This window comes from Catharus ustulatus, chromosome W (genome assembly GCF_009819885.2).
Source record: "Catharus ustulatus isolate bCatUst1 chromosome W, bCatUst1.pri.v2, whole genome shotgun sequence".
Taxonomy (NCBI): Eukaryota; Metazoa; Chordata; class Aves; order Passeriformes; family Turdidae; genus Catharus; species Catharus ustulatus.
Window position 1 is genome coordinate 4,416,121 of NC_046261.2, and position 18,610 is coordinate 4,434,730.

General features: G+C 46.0%; 2 protein-coding genes across 4 annotated transcripts in view; both read right to left on the bottom strand.

The window, feature by feature from the left end:
- LOC117005101 (mothers against decapentaplegic homolog 2-like) overlaps nucleotides 1–6,582 on the bottom strand; it is a 60,491-nt gene extending 53,909 nt beyond the window's left edge. For 2 of the 3 annotated variants that reach the window (XM_033076385.2, XM_033076382.2), the window contains exon 1: nucleotides 6,516–6,582. The gene's annotated coding sequence lies outside the window, so the exon portion shown is untranslated. Of the gene's footprint in view, nucleotides 1–4,979; nucleotides 4,997–6,515 lie in introns of those variants that run through there. The other variant, XM_033076384.2, reaches the window with a different exon arrangement.
- Nucleotides 6,583–9,160: 2,578 nt separating this feature from the next.
- Nucleotides 9,161–14,564, bottom strand: LOC117005027. Its single transcript, XM_033076253.1, has 2 exons — nucleotides 13,032–14,564; nucleotides 9,161–10,503 (listed from the first exon to the last, which is right to left on the bottom strand). Exon 1 carries the CDS (start codon nucleotides 14,384–14,386, stop codon nucleotides 13,304–13,306), a length of 1,083 nt encoding a protein of 360 aa, XP_032932144.1. The 5' UTR covers nucleotides 14,387–14,564; the 3' UTR covers nucleotides 9,161–10,503; nucleotides 13,032–13,303.
- Between the last annotated feature and the right edge of the window lie 4,046 nt (nucleotides 14,565–18,610).

Sequence of the window (18,610 nt, forward strand, 5' to 3'; positions counted from 1 at the left end):
AGGAGTTGAAGTTTTAAAAGGCATAGTTTATGCAGCACTTGCATGTCACCTATATTAAGTCAAAGTCATTAAGACTTAGAAAAACAACAAGTATTTCATCTTGCATTGAACAGAAGAAAAAACTAATTTATTGTCTGCTTCTCGATTCTTCAGGTTGTGTTATTCCATCCAAAGAGACAGTTTATTCTCTCTGGAATCTGAGAAAGTTCTCCATGTTAATGATCCCAACTTGCAGGAAACCTGAATTTTGCATGAACTTCAAACTAAAATCAAAGCCAGTTTTTTTCCTTTCAGTTAGAATACACGTTAGTTAAATTACACAGTGTAACAGAAAAGACATTTCACTTCTATTGCAGCCACAATCCCTCCAAAAACTGCCTTTCGCAGTTTCATAAGAGCTAATTCTTTTTCTACAAATTAATATTAGACACCTGGTTTTGTCATACTGGAAAAGCTCAAGCCTACTATCACATACATACTTTTCTGAAAAACAAGCACACAAGAAAATGAGAGGGTGCTCATCTTCTCATATTTCAATCATAGTAGGACAGATTCAAGTATTCCCTTACTGGTTTTTGGGTGTTAGTGTTTTAGGTTCTTTTGCTTTGGAGGAAGGGGAACGCAGTCCAACTGAACAATGCCCTCAAATCTACCTCCCAGTTCAGTTTTTCAGCCAATTAGCCCAGAAGTAGGGGGTGGCTCTGAAGAGCTCCCTCCCAAGGGGCTCCATCTGGCCAGCTCACAGCCTAAAGTTCCAAGGAGCAAAAAGCCGTGGTCCTGGTTGAGCTTCGACATGAGCGAATGAGGCAGGCTGTTTGTGATCTAAAGGGACAGGAGCAAGAAAAAATTCTTGCTCTGTGTCAACTTTAGAATTTCAAACATGCCTACAGAGACTCAACATGCACAATTTTTAAGTATACTATGCTCTCATATTGCAATGCATTTTGAAACTCTGCATAACTCTAGTACCTTTAGTTCACTGAAAACAGAATTACCCACCTACTTTGAAAGTAGACTTTTTTCCTCTCACTCTCTTAATGAAGTTTGGTTATGAATCAAATGAGAAAACTCATATTTCTCATATACAGAACTAAAATAAGCACAATCATGACATTAGAAAAGCTTCAGAAGTTGGATTTTTTTAAATACTGAGGACTACTGCAAATGACATCCAAATGTAGTAATGAAAAGCTATATTGCTATTAGAAAATTGCACTGTATGTAACAAATTCATTCATGGTATACTAAAATTGCATGCAACTGGAGACACAAGAAAGATGTTATTTTACTAACCTTTGATGAAATTACTAATAGGACCAAGGTATTTTAGCAACTCATCTAGAATTGCAAATGAGGAAAATTACAACTGCAGTCAGCCAAACCACCTGTCTCTGCAAAGCAGCAAACTTCTTCCACTTAGGGTTATGAACAACCTAATAGTATTGCTCCTTAAAAGGTTATAATAGCCCCACAAAAGCACCAAAGAAGCACTCCAAACCACAGGAGTTTAAGCCCTTACCTGATCAATTTTGACTAAAATTTTTCATGTGCAACAAAGTGTCAACTTCATTATTTTAGAAAATAAATACTCCTGGGCTAAATTTGACAGGGATATTCACAGAACTGATTATCAGGTACCTAGGTACCTGTTTCAGTTTTTATCTGTATAGCTTAGCAGCTTCTCTACTTCACTAAATCCCAAACAATTGCATTTAACAATTAGTTAACGCAAGACCACATTCAATACAGGCCAAACAAATATTTCTCAAACAATCCCACTTGTTAAGCAGAGTGCACTTTGCATAAGCTCCTATTGCTCCAGTGTAATTAAACCTAGCTTGAGTCCCAGACTAAACTGATAGGACACCCAGGAACTGCTCTCTCACAGTCTCTTCTTACTTGACCACTTATGGCTGTCACTTATCATAATAATAAAAAGTCATATGGAACAAAACCATACTGTTTGTAACAGTTTCGCTATTGAAAGTGGAGAGGAATGCTTAGGAAGGCTTTCTGCAGTAGCCCAGAGCACTGAACACAGGGTTGCCTGTATTCTCTATTCTATTACCAAAAAAAAACCTTAATCCCATCGCACGACCTGCAGCAATTCAGTTTAACAAGTCAAGAACTACAAATATTTTGGCAAAGTAAGCTTAGGTATTGTTTGCCTCTCAGCACACTTCACAATCAGTTAATGGTTTTATGATAAAAAGTCATTTAATCCAATCTGATAAGTAGAATTTACAGCTCACTAAGCAAGTCAGGCCCATAAATATATGCTTTCAATAACAGGGCATTTATATGCACAATCATTAATGCAGCATTGAATACATTTGAAAGCTCAAAAATACTTTTGACAATAATTAAAACTTTTGTGCACTGCTCTTTATACAAACAAAACTTAGGAATTCATTTCAGTCTCAAGCAGAGATCAGAGTTCTTATCCAGGCCTGTTATCACAGTACTTTTCTGGGAAAGGGATTAGAGAAGTGGAAACAAGTTTTTTTAAGTTGTGTTTAGTAGCTGAAATTTTTTTTGGAGCTCAAATAAACTCAATTACAGTAATTTCACAATTACAAGCCGCACCATTTTGACCAAAGTTTTGGTGGAAACCCGGAAGTGCAGTTAGTAATCCGGGGTGGCTAATATATTAACAAAAATGTGATATCTGCCCTTACCTGGTACCGTGCCAGTCCTGTCCCGAGCAAAAATGGTTTGAAATCCATGGTTTCCCGTTGTTCCGACGATGAACCAATCAGAGAACAGCTTATTGCCTGCCTGTGGATGACGGTGTTACTGAGGGGCGGGGGGTGTTATCGGGGTGAGTTACCTCGGCAGTTTGATAAAAGCGTGTGATATTTCTCTGTACTTTTTTAAGTGTTTTCAGTCTTGTGCGGCTGCGCGGTTGGCTGTCCTTGTGCGGCTGAGCAGCTGGCCGCGCTCGCGCAGATGAGTGGAGGGGCTGGGCCGTGCTCGCACGGAGGAGCGGCTGGCCATGCCGGCACGGAGATGCGGCTCTGCTCGGAGTTCAGCTGCTCGCCCGCGCGGCTGTTTAAAGGCAACGCGGATCCATTGGGAATGCTCGCAAAATGACCACACTATTGTTCGTGTCTTTTTTGGTTTGTAAATAAAACTTGCAGGGTACGCTGCCGCAGCTATGGTCTGTGTCTTTTTTCACTTGGAAATAATGTTTCCAAGGTCGGCACCTGCCAGTAAGCCCCGGCGATCCCGCGATTCTGTTACTATATGACGACTTTGTGAAAGTTCGCCGCGAACAAAAGTGCAGCTAATAATTGGGTGCGGCTTGTGTGTTGACAAAGACATCAATGTTGCCGACACCCCAGAAATGCAGCTTGTAATCGTGAAATTACTGTATATCAACTGGTGCTCTACACTTCTGAAAGATCAAGCGGAACAGGAAAACATAGGACCCAGAAGGGGCTTTTATTTGGAGATTCACTGTAATTATTTGACTTTGTTCATGAATCTAGTTTCTGGGTGGAATAAAAGAAGACTGATTAAGAGACCAACGATTTTAACCTACAGTAAATTCACGAATACAAGCCGCACTGAGTATAAGCCGCATCTATGGGTATTGGCAAATATTTCGTTCTTTGTCCATAAATAAGTCGCACCTGAATATAAGTCGCTCTGTGGTTCGCAGCGAGGACCCGCGTGCAACAAAGTTGCCAAATACTAACAGAACCGCGGCACGGCGGGGGGTTTACTGGCTCAACTAAGGCTGTGCAGGCTCGGCCCACTAGGGGCGCTGCCGCTCGGGGCTGGCCACCGCCTCTGGGTTCGCTCGCCTCGGCCCTGCTCGCGGCGCGGCGCCGGTCGGGCACAGAGAGAGCGCTCCGCTCGCGGCGCGGCGCCGGCTGGGCACGGAGAGAGCGACCCGCTCGTGGCGCGGCGCCGGCCAGGCACGGAGAGAGCGACCCGCTCGCGGCGCCAGCCGGGCACGGAGAGAGCGCTCCACTTGTGGCGCGGCGCAGCGCCGGCCGGGCACGGAGAGAGCGACCCGCTCGCGGCGCGGCGCCGGCCGGGCACGGAGAGAGCGCTCTGCTCGCGGCCGGGCACGGAGTACCCCCTGCTCCCGCCACGGTCGCGGAGGGCGGGGGCAGAGCCCCCCCCCTCCTCCCTGAGCTGCGGCAATGGCGGCACGGGCCCCCTCCCTCCTCCCTGGGCCGCGGCAATGGTGGCGCGGGGTCCCCCCGTCTCTCCCCTGGGCTGTGGCAGAGGAGGGAAGAGAGCTCTCCTGCCTCTCTCCCCTCCCCCCGTGCTGCCTGCAGGGAGCCAGGGCAACACAGTAACACTGTAACAATCGCAGAATGCCGGCTTTTACTGGCAGGTGCTTGGTTCGGCGCCCTGGCTGGCACATCTGGGGTTGTAAATGTCAGAAAATTATTCACATATTAGTCGCCCCCGACTATTAGCCGCACTTCCGGGTTTCCACCAAAATTTTTGTCAAATTGTTGCGGCTTGTATTCGTGAAATTACTGTAATTTTTCCAACTGTGGTGCTCTTTTTAATCATCAAGTAGAACCTCAGGAAAGTTGACAAATTCTTCTCCAAGATTATATTACACAAACCCAGTATCTTCCATAAAGAAAACTGGATTTTCAAACACTCTCGTTCCTTTTGGTGACTGTCAGTGTAATCTGAGTCTGACCTACACAAATGCAGAACAACAGTCAACTACCAGGTTACTCTATTACAATCACAATATGCTCTTAAATATGTGCTTAGACTTGTCCGAGTTAAATTTAAGCAATTTTAAATTAGTCCCTCCCTTTCTCTTTTTAAAGGCATTTATAACTAATGTTATCTTTCATCATGATAGTGATAAGAAAACGGGGGAAGGGACTGCACAAACCTCCTGTTTACTCACATTTTCATTCCCCTCTAATTCACTAAGTTTGTAAACATTAAAGTTTTAAAGCTATACCTCAGAACAAACACATAGTCAATCTACTTACACAATGCAAGTTCCAACACTGCAGTGAAGCATAGGAAAGAACGATGTTGCTGTATAGACTAAGGGAAGTCCTTCACTTTAACAGAAGGGGGTTTTGCTGGTTTGGGGTTTTTTTCCAGTTTGGAGAACAGAGCAAAGACTAATCAGTCTCTCACTAGAGAGTCCAGTCTCCACAGAAGTAATGTGACAAATCAATCTGAAAGTACAGCTCTTAAGGCTAGGAGGAACACTTAAGACAAATCTGCTGTTATGTGCAGTCTCCTAATAAGCTGTTATTATAAACTTCTTGCTACATATGGAATCGGACTCATTTATAACCATGCACTGTGATAATGTGAGCCCTACACAGGTTGCAGCACTCAGGAGCACTATTTTCAGAAATAGTTTGATGGCAAATCCAGTAAGCAAAACTTTTCCTTAACGCTATCCACTTGTTTGTAAAGGAATTGAAAAGAGCACAACACCCCCGTTGGGGATTTTTTAGTCAAAAATTGTGACAGACAAAAATACATAGGACTATGCTGTAGTACGAATTCCAGCTGCTCAATTCAACAGCTCTCCAAGACTATCACAAGAGCTCTTCATTCACCCACTTTTCAGCATTCTTTTATTTCCCCAGAATGAAGACTAAAAGACTAGTGTAGCACTTTTTCTCTTCCCCTCCACTCCCTACAAAAAATTACAAATAGGAACTCCACAAAATTACAAAAAGGAACACTGCAGAAACACCAACTACTTGCATTTATCACAACTTTTCCCGTGTGCTTATCTAGGTAGATTACATACTTTACAGATGATGTTTGTCTACATCTTACAATACATGGATAGCCACAGCATTAAAGCTAATACCATAAAGAAAACCGCTAATCAATTTGCATGCACATGTCTCATGTAGACTGTGTATATTTCACATGCATGGCTCTGGAATACACAAAAGAGAGCACTGACTGAAGTGAAACCTTGCAATCCTAAACACTTCTTTTCAATTTGCTTTTAGCTTTCTCCACCACCCCGGCACGAAGTCTTGCACACCTAACCTCTGTAAGAAAAAAAAGGCCAGGCAAGAAAGGGAGGAGAGAAAAGAAAAGCATATATTCTTTTTCCCCTCACCCCTCATACACACAGATGGCACAGGTCCACCCGTCCCACCTTTCAACACCCTGCGTCGAGGGCTATTCTGGCGTGTGAAAGGCGGAAGGGGTGCAGCGACACTCGCTACCCCGGCCCTACTTCCTGGGAGCAGACCCTGTGAGCAGCCACCAGAAGCCGCCGCCGCCGCCCTCCCCCCCCGCGGCAGTTTCCTTCCGCTAGGAGAAGCGGCCTCCCGAGCCGCCGCCGCCACTGGGGCCCACCGTGGCTGTTTGCCGCCCTCAGCGCCAGCAGCGCCCCACCACAACAAAGGGGGAAGAGGGCGCGGGGAGGACCCCTCGTCTCCCGCCGGGACCAGGCCGGGCCTAAGCAGCCCATACACCGCCGACAAGGACGCTCCTTCCCACAGCGCGGCCAAGCCGCTCATCGAAACCACCCCAAAACCAACCTCCTCCTCAGCAAGCAGCCCAGGCGCCCTGCTACCTCAGCGTTGCTCTCCCCTTGGTGCCCGCCCTCCCCACACCCATTGGCTCCCGCCCAGATCCGCCCCCAGCAGTGGGCGAGGAGGCGGTGCATTGGCTTGGCCATTCGTCACTTGAAAAACAGTGGACGAGGATTGGGCAACGACTGCCAAGGCCCGCCCCCAGCCGCCGATTGGCGCATTTAGCCGCCAATCGAGTGCACGCGGCCCGAAAAAAAATAAGGAAAGAAAAAAAAAGACGCGAGGCGAAGAGAGATGCATCCGGCTGGGCGGGGTGGTGTGCTCTGCGCGGTGAGGGCGGGGCGGCGCTTATTGATCACTCCTCGTTCCACGCGCCCATTAAGGATGGTAGATCCAGAAAGGACAATCTCGGAGCGGAAGTTTGAGTTACCCGCAGGCACGCAGCTGCACTGAGGGTGTGCGCCCGCGCGCGCCGTTGCCGTAACATTCCGCGCCGGGCGCAGTTCGGAGCTGAAAAAAGTAGTGCGCTGTTTCCCGACAGAAATTACTTCAGGAGCCGCGGCGGGCCCGGCATGGTGACACTACCCCACCTCCATTCATCCGGGTCTCCTGCCCTCAAGCGACCAATAAAGCCGTAACTAAATCGAGGTTTAAATATTCCTTGGATAAGGGAGGGCAAAATCTCTTCCCTCAGAGTCCAGGTACGGATGGCAACCACGGTGACCCCTCAGGGGCACAATAGTGCACAGTCCCCGCAGCTATGGTGAGGACAAAATGGCCTGCACCCCAGCCCTCACCAGGCTCCTTTTCCCTGATCGCATCCTGAATCTTTTGGTTGACAACAGCCAAATATGAGCCAGCATGTGCCCAGGTGACCAAGAAAACCAAGGGCATTTTGACTTGTATCAGCAATAGTGTGGCCAGCAGGACGAGGGGAGTGATTGTGCCCATGTACTGGTGGGTCTGCACCTCGAGTACTGTGTTCAATTTTGGGCCCCTCACTCCAATAAAGACATGAAGGTGCGGGAGGGTGCCCAGAAAAGGGCAGTGAAGTTTGGCTGAAAAAGTCCTATGAGGAACGGCTGAGGGAGATGGGGGTGTTTAATCTCGAGAAGAGTAGGTTGAGGGGAGACCTCTCTCTCTAACTGCCTGAAAGGAGATTGTAGCCAGGTAGGGGTCAGTCCTATCTCCCATGTAACAAGTGACAGTGTCATCAAAATCTTTGGGGTAAATGAGACTCCCTAACACTGTCTTTTTGATGTTGGCAAGTAAGATATTACTTTATTCTTGGCCAAGAGGTTTGTGTGGGGCTGAAAAAGTTCTGGCCGCCACACAGACACCTATACAAAACTTTTTCACTTATTTATGCATTTTCAGCAAAGACATTAATATTCATTGGTTCTAAATTACATAATTCTTTTCATTATTTAGTATTCTATCCTCTATTGGTTATTGATTTCTCCCTCTTCATGCTAATCTGGTCCACATTCTTTAATCCTTTTGCTATCTTTTTATCAGGTGGAGAGTCTCCAGTTTTCCAGGCCTTTAATCTCCTCTGTATCTTCTGGTGTTTTGCCAATAGGCAGAGTTGGCACCAAAGACACAGACACAAACTTAAGGAACAAGTGTAATTTACTATAATGCAAAACTGCAAAGAATTGCAAAAGGATAAGCTAAGCAATGCACATAATCGTTATTACAAAACATTGCCTATGGTGATTAAGAAAGATACATCACCAGCTACCCTAATACTTTACTCCTTCATCCAGGTCTGCGCAACAGCTGGGGAAGCTCCTGTCACAGCAAAGGACTGGAGAGCCACTCCCATCAACTGGGGAATCCTGCATGGTACATCCACCCAAAGGCAAGGCTTCCAACTTTGCTGTGAGAAGGCCCAGCTTTTATATTATTGAATAAACAAGCTGAAATAACTTCTAGTGTGGGAACATCTGGTTTCATCCACCTCTTGGGTTCCTCCCAAAGTCTGGCCAGGGCTCTATGATGAAAAAAGGGAGTTGTCTTTGATCATACACTTCCAAACAAAGCTAGATGGCTGATTTCATGGCCTTGTTTGGCTTCTAAATAAGGAAAGGTAAATACACGTTTCACTAATGATACATATATCATATTGCTTGTTGGAACCCAGAAACCTGGAAGTTTTGAGCTTTCTGTGCTTTCTGACAGTGACCCCTCAGGAGAACACTGCTTTTGACTTGAGGCCTGGGAGAAGACTTCCAAATTTGAGTAATGGAGTTAGAGTCACGGATGTGTAGTTGAAATAGAAGTGTGTGATTTCACATGGCAAAAGGTTTTAAATTTGCAGGTTTTAAAATATAGTAATAGGTATGGAACAAGATGGAGAGGTTTGGGTATTGTCTCTTTCTGTCTTCTTCCTTCTTCATGATTTCAGGTAGTAGTTTTTGGTTGTATAGTTAGTGCTGCACTACGGGACACAGGTGTTTGATTATTGGGTCAAAAATATAAATAATAAAAGTGTTACTTCTTTATTGGACTGTTTAGCTTTAAAAGACCTTGCAACTAGATAAATTTGCCTCAATTTTGCTCGCTTTTAGCTGGTAGCTAGAAGTATTACAAAACTCTCCGTACTTTAGATAAGATTTAATAAACAACAAAGTCCAAACACGAGAAAATTCATCTCCATCGTATTTTTAATCCTAACTCTAAGTGAAGACAAGAAAATGAAAACAAGCCACTAAATAGGTAGTACAGTTACTTAATTTACAATTGCTAATAATACTTCATTAATGAGTGGGTACATATAACATTTGGTTGGGAGGTTCATCCAGAAGTCAACTTTGGCTCAAGGCCTGTTGTTCAGGCCTTACTACTTCATCTGGTTACTCCAAAGTCCTTCAAGTGCCATACACTTAAGATCGCAGATGCCCAGTATTCAAATCCTGTTGGCTTTGTTTATTGAAGCTTGTCTGGGTTAGTTTTAAAAAACTTAAGGTTTCAGTGATTTAATGATAAAAGTAACAATAGGAGTCTGTGAAGAAACTTAACTAGTGCTGGGTAGAAGTGGATGCTGCTTGCAATTAATTAAAACAACTAATTAAAAATTAGTTAGGAAACATCTATAATTTCCAACAATTTCCCCCTTTGGAAGTGATCTTAATTACTTTTTTTAAGATTATTTCCACTTAAATCACCGAGTGTTTAGCAAGACTTAAGGCAATAAAATGCAATAATCACTATTAATAAAACTTCTTAGGTAAAGTTAAAATTATCTAGTACCTTAGCAATACTACAGTGTTGCCTTCTCAAGGCGTAGCGACCTGGTTCAGGAACGGCACGGCGACCCTACCCCAGGGCCACTCGGTCCATGTGCTCGCGGGCACCAATGTGGTGGATGGCAAATGGCGTTTATTAAAAGGTTACAGGGGTTTTTATAACTTGGGCAGTCGGCGTCATTTCCTTCTGCTCACGTCTGGCTGGGTGCGGCCAGCTGCCGAGCAGGGATTAGACAACTTCGACTGCAGAGGGGAGGGGTCCTATCTAACCGTACAGCCCGATGTCTTCCGCACGCCTATCCCTAATTCTCCACATTTCCCCCCTCCCTCATGATTAGTAAAAAACGTATAAAATGTAAACGTTATAAAACTACAAAGGTTAGTAAAACTGCTATAAAAATTGTAAACATGTTAGTAACAGGCACGCCTCAAAGTAATTGTCGGCATTCAACAAACATAATGTTAACCTTTTCTAAACACTTCTTAACAAACAACACCAATTTGTTTAATATGCAAGGCCCGAAGATCAGGGTTAGTAGGATTATAGTGAGAGGGCCTATTAGGGTAGAAACTAGGGTGGTGAGCCATGGGGACCGATTGAACCATGACTCGAACCATCCCGGTTGAGCTTCTTTTTCCTTTGGGTTTGCTGGCATCTTGGGCGGTGCCGGGCTGCTTGATGGCTTCTCTCTCTCTTCAGGTAGTGGGGTGTACAAGTTGCAGGGGCATCTGATGATCTGGTCCTGCAAATAGAATCTCACAACTCTCATTAGTTTTACTCTGAAGGTCTGGTTTGATGGATTTGAGTGGACGCTATTTAATTTCACCATCTTTTTTAATGGCCGCATACCCTTGCCCCATGAGCACTAGTCTCCAACCTTGTTCCCACTCTCCTAGCTCATTTTCAATTATAACCAGTGGGCCTTTCTCTAGTGCTCGGGTGGCCCAGTGTCTCTGGGCAAGTTTCCTGCCTTTCTCCCCCTTTTTTTTTTGTTTTTGAAATTACAACAGAGGAAAACATGCATTTTGAATTACCTTAGTTTGGTGAAAATCATAATTGTTGATATTTTACAATTCAATTTTAGTGTTTAATATTGTTCAAGAATTTTCCTTTTAAATGATAACTTAGGAGAATCTTCTCCGGATAAGATTCTTCATGTTTATCTCAGAGGAAAAGGTTTTAGCTTTTACTAGGCTAAATCAGCCAGTCCAAATTACAGTAATTTCATGAATACAAGCCGCACGGACTATAAGCCGCATCGCCGGGTGTTGGCAAACATTTCGTTCTTTGTCCATAAATAAGCCGCAGCCAATTATAAGTCGCTCTGTCGTTCGCAGCGAGGACCCGCATGCAACAAAGTTGCCAAATAGTAACAGAATCGCGGCAAGGCAGGGTTTACCGACTCAGTTCGGGCTGTGAGGGCTCGGCCCACTCGGGGCTGCCGACGGGGCCAGGTGGCCCAGCTCAGCACTGCCGCTCGGCGGGGCGGCTCGGGGCCGGCCACCGCTGGGCTCACTCGCCCTGGCCTGGTGCTGCCCCGCGGTGGCAGCGGGGTACGGAGCCCACTGGCACCTGCGGCAGTGGTGGGAGGCGGGGATGGAGCCCCCCCGCTCCCGCGGCGGCGGGAGGAGACGGGAGCCCGCTGGCACCCATGGCGGCGGCGGCAGGAGGGGACGGGAGCCCCCCCGCTCCAGCAGCGGCAGGCAGGGACGGGAGCCCTCCGCCTCCCCCCGAGCCGCGGGGCTGGAAGGAGAGAGTCCCCTGCCTCCCTCCCGAGCCGCGGGGCTGGCAGGAGAGAGCCCCCTGCCTCCCTCCCAACCCACGGGGCTGGCAGGAGAGAGCTCCCCACCTACCCCCAAGCTGCGGGGATGGCAGGAGAGAGCCCCCCGCCTACCCCCGAGCCGCGGGGATGGCAGGAGAGAACCCCCCGCCTTCCCCTGAGCCGTGGGGATGGCGGGAGAGAACTCCCCGCCTTCCCCCGACCCGCGGGGATGGCGGGAGAGAGCCCCCTGCCTCCCTCCCGAGCCGCGGGGCTGGCAGCACGGAGCCCCTGCCTCCCCCAAACTGCGGCAGAGGAAGGAAGGAGGGAGCTCCCCTGTCTCCCTCCCCCTCCTGCGCTGCCAGCAGGCATCCCGGCTCCACCCGCTGTGCAACAGAGTAACCAATGTGTAACAATCGCGTAAACCCGGGTTTTACTGGCCGGTACTCGGCTCAGCACCTGGATTTGCACTCCTGGGGTTGTAAATGTCAGAAAATTATTCACATATTAGCCGCTCCTGAGTATTAACCGCATTTCCGGTGTGGGAGCAAAATTTTAGTCAAAATGGTGCAGCTTGTATTCGTGAAATTACTTGTTTTCAATTTTAACTCAGAAATATCTGAATTTTATAATTTTCTCCCTTTGTCAGTCAGTTCCAATCTGGCCACAATTGAAATAGACTGAGAAGGTTTTGATAGTAAACATTCTTTTGCTTAGCTAATATTCCAACCTGGCCAGGGCTGAAATATTAGACTAGGCAAAATATTTTTCTATTATATTTTTAAACTAAACTTTTACTCAAATTTGAAAAGTTATAGAAAACTATGCAATTTTAATTTGACAGTGAAATATTTTCCACTAAACTAATTCACATAATTTTGATTCATTAAACCTATAATGTTAAAGGAAGTAACATCTTAAAGTTTTTCTCTATGGCTAATAATATATAATGCTAGTGCAATGTACACAAACGACATTAACAAACATTGTGGTGCCAACTTCAATATACACTTAAAAGACATTAACATGTATTTGCTGCATTGATAAAACACGTTTTTAGCAACTTCAAGAGAACAAGTTAACAAGGCAAATATTAGCTTAGTAAAGTTTGCAAAATATACAGGCTTTGACAAATTTAGTTTTGAGATGGGTAAAGCAGCTGTTGAACTTTCCTGAGGGCAAACATCGCTTGGATTAGTTTCTTTAAGTTTTCCAGTTTTTATTTTTACTTGGTGGATATTTTTAAGGGTTTTTTCTACATTCTAATTTGTGTAGGTGTTTGAGTCCCACTTCCTCCTTGAGATGGTGGCTTTTCGTGTGATTGGGGCTGTTTGGAAATGATACTTGTTGCAAACATTCTCTTTTTATATCTTTATGTTTTTCTCCTTTATAGTTTAATGAAAGGTTAGTGTGTAAATGTTTATTTCCCGGAGAGAAATTTCCCTGTCCCCATGGACGCTGGGTGTTAATTGAACTAGGCAGTTTTTCTCCCTCTTCCCTTAAAAACTTACAGTTTTCAGTTGGAGATGTAAATTAATTTGAAAGTGTGGTGGCTGCTTTGGCTTCGGAGGTCACAGCAGGCTCAGATGGAGCTGGAGTTACTCCTAGCTTCGTAGTATCAGCAGGATAGCTTGTGTTCTTTTCTTGGATGTTTTGAACGTCCTTTTGTGCTGTTATCTCTTGAAATTGATCCACCTTCAGCTTTTGATACAAAGAAACTATTGCCATAGAATCATAGCTAGGAGTTTTCTGAGCTGGAGAGGTTTTCGGAGTTCCGGCATTTTCACTTCCTGGTTCCGGTGGCTTCCCAAGGTGCTTTGGGCACTCCCAGAGTGGTGTCCTCGGGGCTCTCCCTCTCCGGGCAGCTGTGGGCAGGGGCTTCCATGGTGACCCGGGGCAGAATGATGCCTTCTTTCTCTGCCGACAACATGCCCTGTAGAGGCTGTGCTGGGGTCGGGACCCCCCTCCTCTGAGGCTGGACTGTGACCGGGAGCACCACCCAGCTGGAGCTCGACTCGGAGCCGAAAGTCGACTGACTGGGTGTTTCTGGGCTCCAGAGCCTTTTTCTCGGGCTTCGACCCCGCCCCTTTTTCCTGGGGTCCGGCCGTTCCCTCCCCCTGGGCTCACCCCGCCTCCTGCTGGGGGAGGTTCTTGCCTTATAAGGACATGATTTAAAACGAGCGCTTTGATTAGTCTTAAGCCTCTCTCTGGCAGTCTCCCCTCCTTCCTGCCTGCCCGTGCCGTTTGGTGAGCCTTCTGCATTTCCACCACCCGCGTCAGCGCCCCTCCCATCTTCACGAGGTTCGGCGCCATTTTTAAACATGTGCACCGGCATTTCTGCATCCGCTTCGGTTTCTGATGTTATAGCGGCGTTCCGCGCCTCCTCTGCTAGCCCATGCCAGAACGACCGAGCTTGGTCCCCTCCCTCTGATGGTAGGTCCGGCCCCAGGGACCGCGGAGGGAGTTCTTGCGACTGCGCGTCCGTGCGTTTGGCAGGGTCGACCTCATCCGCGGTCTGCATCGTCACCCCGACCTCCAGCAGCGGCATGGCTAATAAACAAGTTTGCGCAGACTTCCAGGTCTCTTGCACTTGCCGAGCCTTTTGAAGAGCCTGCACGACCTTGCCCCATGATTTAAGGTTTTTTCCTGAGCCTGAGGACATCGTTTCCTCGACCAGGGCTTTAGTGCATTTTTCCCATATCTCCAGATGAAGTATATCAACCGGGCGATCTATAACCCCTAACTTTAACAGTCTCAGCACCGCGAGAATAAAATCCTTGAGCTTACAATCAATACCCCACTGCCTGTGGATTTCACTTACGACCTGCATGAGACAGTCCATTCCTTCTCGCTGGTCCGGGAACATCTTCCCCGCTGCACTGGTCCAGCTGTGCAGCCGCCAGTTCACCCGTCCAGGCGATCCCCAAAACCCGGACAATAATCGTGTCCCGGGTTTCGGCACCACTCGTTGCCTTCCTAAGGTGTAGCGACCTGGTTCAGGAACGGCACGGCGACCCTACCCCAGGGCCACTCGGTCCATGTGCTCGCGGGCACCAATTTGGTGGACGGCAAATGGTGTTTATTAAAAGGTTACAGGGGTTTTTATAACTTGGGCAGTCAGCGTTGTTTCCTTCTGCTCACGTCCGGCTGGGTGCGGCCAGCTGCCGAGCAGGGGTTAGGCAACTTCGACTGCAGAGGGGAGGGGTCCTATCTAACCGTACAGCCCGATATCTTCCGCACGCCTATCCCTAATTCTCCACACTACAGTAATTTCACGACCATAAGGTGCACTGGACTATAAGGCGCACCTCCGGGAGTCGGCAAATTTCGCAACTTTGTACATTATATAAGGCGCACCGGACTATAAGGCGTACTTCTGGGTTCGGGTGAAAATTTTAGTCAAAAGGGTGCGCCTTATAGTCGTGAAATTACTGTAATCAAGATTCTTAACACTAGGTAAACAAACCTAATTTTCAAAAAAATTCTATTATACAGAGTAGCCAGCCACCTTTTTGAGATATTTTTCAGTTTTAGAAAAGATAGTTTTTGTTGGATCTATACATTCTATTACATCCCGTTTTGCAAATTTGGAATAAAATTCGTAAACCAACAATTAATATCAAAACTATGATAATTATGCCAATCAGTTTTCTTGCGATTGCACTTAAATTTGGGATTCATGATGCTATACAATTAATTATATCTTTTACTTGATTACTTGATATGATCCCTTCCATCTTTCTCAGAGAAGTTATTCAATCGAGGTTTCGAGGTGCACCCAGTCTCCGGGTTGGTATGGATGGCCAGTGATGTCCAGCATCGTGGGTACTGCCAGTACAATGTATCTGTGGAGAGAAGACACCACCTTCCCTAGGGATATAACATACTCTGTTAGACTCTGACTCATTTCTACTTTGCTGCTCAACTGAGATCTCCATGTGGTGTATAAGTCCCATTTCACCCCTAACATTTTAGCTGGGATTTGCACTATTTCAGCAGTGAAATGTGAACCTCTGACTGATGACATTCCCACTGGCACTCCAAACCTCAGGATAATTTCTTTCAATGATACCAGTCATTCATATGCTCAAAATTTGAGTCTTCATTTTTACTACTATAGCCTCTATTCCCCCATGAGTTACCTTATGTTGTTCTCCTGCGATTTTCCTCATAAGATGTTGGGGAATTATTATCTCTTTGCTAGGTGTAATCCACTATCCTTCAGGACTCTTTTCAGCATCTCACAATTTTGCCAGTTTCTCATCTTCAGCCTGATAATTGGCAGCCTCCTTGTCCGAATGCCGATATTTCTCAGGTAAGACCAACAGGATGTCTCCACCAGCAGCCTCCTAAGCTGCTTTGTCAGCCAGGCTATTTCCAATATTCACTGGGGTGTCTCTTAATTGATGAGCTTTAGAATGCATTATTGTCATCTTTTGAGGTAGTTATACCCCCTCTAACAATCACTGTATAGTCCATGTTTCACAGGGGATCCCTGAGAGGTTTACAGCCCTCTCTCTTTCCAAATGGCTCTATGGGCATGGACCACTCCAAAAGCAAATTTAAAGACAGTCCATATATTTACAGTCTTATCCTGTGAGAGCTCTAATGTTCTCATCAGTGCAATCAGTTCTGCTTTTTGAGCCAATGTTTGGGGGATTAGAGCTTTGGCTTCTATTACCTCATGTTGTTACCACTGTATACCCAACTTTTCCGATTCCATTTTCACAAAGCTGTTCCTGTTCATGAAGACTTCCCAATCCACTTCTTTCAAGGGAGTGTCTTGTAGATCATCTTGACTGGAGTATGCTTGTTCAATAGTCTACAAACAATCACAGATCAGTTCCCCTTTTTCCTGGGTCAGCTGTTAAGAAAACTGCTGGATTCAGAAGGGCAGTTACTTTTAACTCCACATCATCTTGTTCTAAAAATATTGCCTGGTATATTGACATCTTGCTTGGTCATAACCAGTGTCCTTCTTTTTGTTACAACACCACTGTAACTGTATGAGGCACAAAACCAGTAAATTTCTGTCCCAGGGTTAATTTTCTTGCTTCCTGGATTAGGACTGTTGCAGCTACTGCCCTAAGGCAGTTTGGCCATCCTTTCCTCTTCCAGGATCCCTGTCATGTCAATGCCCCCAGCGTCAAATGGGACCTTTCATGCACAAACAATTCAAAAGGTTTTTCTAAGTCCAGTAGTCACAATGCAGGAGCAGCCATTAAAATGTTTCCATTCCTGAAAGGGTTTCCTACATTCAGGCTCAGTTCTCTTTTCTAAAAGGGCTCAAGAGTTTGACAGAAAGCCTCGTGTCTTTCCTGGCCCAGACTCTTTTGTCCTTGTGAGATAGCAAATCTCCTAAACCTTCCAGTTCCGTGATAAAGCCTTTCCAAATAACAGTTAATCTGAGCAGGCCAACGCCTGTGTAGTGCTGCACCAATCCCTTCACCGCAGGACAAACTAAGCCAGCTCATTGTATCAGAGGAGCCTGAAGAAGCAGTGACCTGCTCGGGGCATCCTGTCCTTGATGAGAGCTTTGTGTAGAAGCAGTGGCCTGTCACATTTATCTGAACTTTGATAAAGGCTCTGTTCTCTTGGGAAAGGTTCATACTGAAGGATTGACTGCAGCCATAAACACCACATATGAATGTTTTCCTTTACCACCCAGAACACTGGGAGGTTGTGGCAGGCGGCGACCTCTTTTATGGTCTGAGATCACTCACCTGCACAGTAAAGGGTGGTCTAAGAGTTCTTATTTTGCAGGCAGGGCGCAGCAGGGCACGAAAGAAGACTCGAGAGCTGTTGTTCTGAGGTTTCCAAGGTCGTTTATTCTTCCTTATCTAAGGAATTTTCTGTCTACCTTACAGCGGTCCACTCTGCAACTCATCCAAGGCTGTTCTCTTGCCCTCTGGGGCAGGACTTATCTTTTATACTCTAATTTACGTCTACTTTATTTACAATTAATCACCAATACTTTATACCCACTTTACACCGAGCAGTTTTCCCTTCACCAATCCCGAGTTGGCATCCCGACCCAGAAGATGGATGCCATGAAGAAGAAGAAGAATTTCTTACTACGCCACAAATCCTCCATCTTGTGTCCAAAAACCCCTTAATGTAAACAATCTTTAAAACCTTATTTTTCTACCTTTTAACACATCAATTTACACTCTACTTATTTCTGTGACTCTGTAATTCTGTATATAAAGATGGTAATTTCTCCCAGGGACTTAGATCGAACTCACAGAGATTTCTGGTACCTTGCCAAGGCTTCTGAGCCCCCTGTACAGGCTCCAGGGAAGCCAGGGGAATACCCTGGGTTCCCACAGGAGGTGGCATGTTTGAGTGAATGACTGATAAGAGCAGAAACATCTGCTCTAACAGGTGCTTGGTGGTGTGGCTGTTTTGTCTTTGCTTCTGTGCCTTCCCAAAACTTTCCCATAGTAGAAACATATAAATACTGAAGTGTGTGTAATAAAGATGGATCCCGCTAGAAGAAGCATTGGTCCCTGTTTGTTTTTTTCCAAGCTGCTGCGGAACCTGCAGCCACAAACTTGGTACTGGTGCTTAGGTTCAAGAACATCTCCAGTACATTGATGATATCATTGTATGGGAGGAACATGGCAATGGAGGTATTTGAGAAAGTAGAGATCATCCAGATTCTCCTAGAAGTAGACTTCATCATCAAGAAAAGCAAAGTCAAGGGACCTGCCTGAGAGATCCAGTTCCTGGAAGTAAAGTGGCAAGACGGATGGTGTCAGATTCCCGTCAAGGTCATCAAGAAGACCACAGCAATGTCTCCACCAACCAGTAAAAAGGAAATGCAAGCTTTCCTAGGCACCATAGGTTTTTGGAGAATGCACATTTCTGAGTACAGCCAGATTGTGAACCCTCTCTACTTGGACACCCACAGGAAAAATTATTTCAATTGGGGCCCTGAACAGCAACAAGTTTTTACCCAGATCAAGCAGGAAATCGTTCATGCAGTAGCCCTTGGCCCAGTTAGGACAGGAGCAGAAGTGAAGAATGTGCTCTACTCTGCAGCCAGGAACCATGGTCTTTCCTGGAGCCTTTGGCAGAAAGTGCCTGG

Excerpts from the sequence above, each read along its gene's own strand:
- LOC117005027 (XM_033076253.1), bottom strand. The coding sequence starts at position 14,386 with ATGTTCCCGGACCAGCGAGAAGGAATGGACTGTCTCATGCAGGTCGTA.